The 5,079-nt window shown below is 39.1% G+C and overlaps 1 protein-coding gene across 1 annotated transcript in view; it reads left to right on the top strand.

Annotated features, from left to right (window-relative positions):
• Positions 1–1,592: 1,592 nt before the first annotated feature.
• Positions 1,593–5,079, top strand: part of ADAM7 (ADAM metallopeptidase domain 7) — a gene marked incomplete at its 5' end in the record, with an annotated part of 22,485 nt that continues 18,998 nt past the window's right edge. Inside the window, 3 exons of the mRNA XM_006766447.2 lie at positions 1,593–1,701; positions 3,147–3,277; positions 5,061–5,071. Of these exons, the coding sequence (XP_006766510.2) occupies positions 1,593–1,701; positions 3,147–3,277; positions 5,061–5,071 (251 nt within the window). The remainder of the gene's footprint in view (positions 1,702–3,146; positions 3,278–5,060; positions 5,072–5,079) is intronic.

Here is a 5,079-nt window from a genome sequence, read left to right as displayed (position 1 = left end):
CCTATATAATAAAAGCTTAATATGCTTAGTGTCTGGTCTTCTGGTTGTCCATTCAACCAATCAAAGCATAATATGCTAACGATATGCCACTCACTATGATATGCACTGATCACCAGGGGGCAGACAGTCTACTGTTCTACCAGTCACTATGACATGCACTGACCACCAGGGGGCAGATACTCCACTGGTAGGTTAGCTTGCTGGTGGGGTCCAGCTGATTGGGACTGAGCGAGATGGGCCAGACATGCCCTGGAGCCATCCCACAGTCCCTCCCCAGCTGGCCAACCTCCCACATCCTTTCCCAGCCCCGATCTTGCACCGGTGGGGTCCCTCAGCCTGGCCTGACCCCTCTGACAATCCGGGACCCGTCAGGGGATGTCAGAGAGCCAGTTCCAGCCCTATGGCAGAGCGACCAGTTGCTATGATGCACACTGACCACCAAGGGGAAGATGCTCAATGAAGGGGCTGCCCCCGGTGGTCAGCGCACTCCCACAGTAAAATCGCTGCTCAGCCAGAAGCCAGGTTCATGGCTGATGAGCGCAGCACTGGTGGCAGGAGCCTCTCCTGCTTCCGTGGCAGCACTAAGGATGTCCGACTGACAGCCTTCAGTCGGACATCTCCCGAGTGCTCCTGGACAGCGAGAGGGCACAGGCTGGGCTGAGGGAACCTCCCCAATGAGTGCTCAAATTTCGTGCACTTGGTCTTGGTCTCTCATACATATATAAGCACACATACACACACACACACACACACACACACATATTATACATACATATGTATATGTTATATATATTTTTATTGATTTCAGCTAGGGGAAGGGAGGAGAGGGATCAAATATGTAGAGCTATCCTGCCTTGGGATGCCAACAGCGCTCCCTGGAGTAATGGCTGAAGATGTGGCTGAATTCTTGAGGGGAAGCCATTGGGCTTGAGTGCCCCTCGCCAGCTCCTCCATTTGAGGGGATGTCATGGCACAGATTAAAATGGAGCATCTCTGTCATCCAGCTTGACCCCCCCCCAGCTTTTAAAATATTAGAAAAGAGATTATTGATAAAAATAATATTAATCAGAACTTACTGTGTTCAACACTTCAGAACCTTTTTTAAAATATAGATTTTTATTGATTTCAGGGAGGAAGAGAAAGATAGAAACATCAATGATGAGAAAGAATCATTGATTGGTTGCCTCCTGCACACTCCACTGGGATTGAGCCTGCACCCTGGGCATATGCCCTGACCAGGCATCAAACTGTGATGCTCAACCACTGAGCCACACTGGCCAGGCTCTAAACATTTTAATTTGTTTTAAGTTATTTTATCCAGAGCTGGATGCAGGGCAAACTGAAGTCAAGTAAAATGGGACTCTACTATTGTTATTTTTAAGAAAGTACTTTCATATGATTTCAACTAAATATTGCATTGACTTTTCAATGCATCTAATATGCCACAGTTTTAAAATGAGCTTAATGTCAACTGAAGTCATCCTTAACTCCAGGAAAAAGAAAAGACACTTTCATGTGCAAAGGCACTAGCATTGTGGGAGTTCACTGTGGTTCAGTGCATGTATTAATTAAAGTGCTATCTCATATTGAAGAGTGTATTTTCATTTTGTTTATAGTGGGAAGTGGCTTTATACCCATGCACAAGGAATTTCTTATCCAGGGGGTATGTGCCTGCCCTATTATTCCTGCAGTGTCGTCAAGGTGGGCTGTGTTTATTTATGTTATACTACTGAATAAAAAGTTTGAATTAAACTTCTGTAATATTCTGTGTCCTAGTGAAAGGGACCAGGTATGCATTCCTTCATATATCCCCACCAACATATGTCATGATCAAACTTCCATGTTGCTTTTATTTAATGAGAAAGGAAATGTTTTATAAAAAAAATACTATAGATGAATAATAAAGGTAAAGCAGTGTTCATAGTTTAAGATAACACTATATACAAATTAACATGCAAATATTTAAAAAGTTCTTTTGCATATTAAATAGAGTTGTGTACAGGACGTGTAAAGTCCATTAAATTCGACTGATTTAGCAAGTGAGAATAATTGTTCTTGTGCTGAAAAGAAATTGCATAGGTCATATAAAATATCAAGGCAGACTTGCAATTTCTTTTCCAAAAGCATAAGGCCTTCACACTGCTGACTCTGATCCTTGTTTATCTGATCCTTTCCCAAGTCACTGAGCTTCTAGCAAGTACTGTCCAAGTAACCGTATTAAAGAAATATTTGAAAACATGAAGGCTTGGATTACTTTAAAAAAAAAGTGCCTACCTTATGATTTCAATGCTCAACCCAGTCTTGCTATGATGTTGAAATTAAAAGCTAGAACTTATTAAAATGAATTCATGAACTACTTATTGTATGATTCTTTGTATGATTACATGTTTGCCCATGGAATCATTGAATTTTAATAACATAAATGTTGCATAAAGAGTCAACCTAATCATTAATAGGCAGTCACCACTTAAATTATGATATTGTAACCTGGAGCATATTTTAAACTTAAATGAGCAAGATGAAATTACCAAATTAGTGGTATTTTACTTTTACAGTAACCTGATATTCCATCCCCTTTGGAAATTCATATTTTTGAAAATAATATGAAGATTAAAATGTTAAATAGAACTACAAACAGGCAACAACCAATTTTGTGTTGGATTTTGCAGCACTGACCCTTCTGGTTTTCTGCAAGTAGAAACTCTATTCTCATGATTGCATAACAGTTTTGTGCAATGTGAGATTGCACATTGAAAACATGAACCACACATATTTTTATTTTTATCCCTTTTGATTATCTGGTATATGGATGGTAGTAATGTTTATTTAATTGGGTAAAGCATTAGCTAATAATTTTTAGCTATTTGTAAGAATGTGTCTGTATAACTCCAAGAATGACCATTATTATACCACAAAAAAAGAATTTCAAAATGGTAGATTTAGAGCCACTCAAAACATCATTTGTTCAACCTCATTATAAACTAAAGAAACTGAAGGGCAGAAGAGGGAGGTAAGTCCATGGCCTCTCAAATAAGTATCAGTTAACCAGAAGCTAGAAAACAGGTTTCAACCATTAGTTCAAAGCACTATTTCCCATAGTGTGCTGTCTTGTAGAAATGTCTAATGACATCTCCTTTTGGCATCAGGACCTTTTACCTGACCTTAATGTGATTGCAAGCCGAATGGCCCATCAGCTGGGGCATAACCTTGGGATGCAGCATGACGAGTACCCATGTGCCTGCACACTGGGAACATGTGTGATGGATAAAGGTGGAAGGTAAGGCTCAAATGATATAGAGAACACATTTAAATATTTTGAGAGTGACTTTTGATTCAAATTCCACATTGTAGGGGTATATTATGATTATATAAAGTTTTTCCTAATATATTCCAGAAGGTCTATTACAAAAGCAGTTACGGTGAGGTGCTTCCCTCAGGTAACTAAATCATACCCATCGGTAGTGTATCTCCTAGTGATATAATAAGAGAAATTCTAAAACTCCATCTGAGCACATTGCAAAAGTATATGACAAGAATTAGTCACTATTCCCAGCTGCTCAGGAGAGGGACGCACTCCACATGCCTTGGTTTATCGTCATTACTGAAACGTCATTCTCAGCAAAGCCTTCGTAGCTACCTGATCCAGTTTTCCAATCCTGCCCCCTCACAGATATACACTAACAGCATGCACACCCTCACCCTTTGCTTTAATCCCCCCTTTAGTATTAACCACTATCTAATACAGTCTATGTTTTACATCTTTAGTTATTTTCCTCCTCCATTAGAATACAAGTATCATGAGGTCAGGGTTTTTTTGTTTTGGTTTGGTTTTCTTTGTTCATTGTTATAGAACCACTGTCTAGAAAAGTCCCACACACATACAAGGCACTCCCTAGAGACAGAATGAGAGGATGTCCAGCTTGCTCCCAGCATTGAATTAGCTGCAGTCAGGCCCCAAGCCTTGCACATCTCTGAACTCTTTCACAGTAGGCGCATGTAGTGCATTGAATAAAGTAGAAAAAATATTACTTGATGGTAACCAGTACTTCTATATATTGATTAAATGGAGGAGAATAACTAAAGGACCCAAGAATAGTGACTAGCATAGAGGAAGAATTAATAACTGATATCTAATTTTATATGGTTATCCACATAATTAGTCATTTATTTTCAGGGTCCCACCATCCCAATCTAATCATCTAATGTATTCAGGACTCTAAACGTCCAGCCTTTGATCTATGTGTCAATAAGGATGGAAAGGAGTCAAAACAAAAAGAAAATAGGAGGGAGATCAATTTCAGTTTTCTAAAACTATATCCCATTCCTAGGATGTGTTACATATTATTAAATGAATAGTTTGTTTCAACAAATATTTATAGACAACTATTCGGTTCCAGCCACTGTAGTAACTAGTGCCTTTCTTTTTCTATTTTTCTTTTTTTTTTGTTAATCCTCACCTGGGAATATTTTCCCATTGATTTTTTAGAGAGAGTGGAAAGGAAGGGGAGAGACGGAAAAAAAGAAACATTGATATGAGAGAGACACACTGATTGGTTGTCTCCCCCATGTCCCCCAAACAGGGCCAGGGATCAAGCCTGAAACTGAGGTGTGCGCCCTTGACGGGAATCAAACCCGGGACCCTTCAGTCCAAGGGCCAACCCTCTATCCACTGAGCCAAGCAGGTTAGGGCAACAGGTGCTTTTCTTTAAAAAAACAAAAAATTGAACATGATTCAGCCTTTGCACTGAGAAGCCTGTAGTCTTACATGGATGATAACCAAGTATATCGATTAGTTCAAGAAAAAATAAAAAGTGATATGAAAGCAGCAAGCAAGGACTATCAGCCTAAACCAAGGTTCATGAAGGATTTTCTGGTGCTGATAAAGTCAACGCATTTTCACCATAATAACATTTGTTGGCTGTGTTTCAATAAGACATTTTATATAATGAAGAGCTCAGTCACTCTGCTGTAACAGAAAGGCAAGAGTAAGAAAAATAAATAGACTTTTAGAGTTTACTATTTATATTTTTCTTTCTAAATTATTTATAAAATTTTCACAGTTATTCTACCAGTATGCAA

Source organism: Myotis davidii, unplaced genomic scaffold, assembly GCF_000327345.1.
Source record: "Myotis davidii unplaced genomic scaffold, ASM32734v1 scaffold502, whole genome shotgun sequence".
Lineage (NCBI taxonomy): Eukaryota > Metazoa > Chordata > Mammalia > Chiroptera > Vespertilionidae > Myotis > Myotis davidii.
The sequence above is the reverse complement of the archived record's forward strand: the minus strand, read 5'-3'. Positions and strand labels throughout refer to the sequence as shown.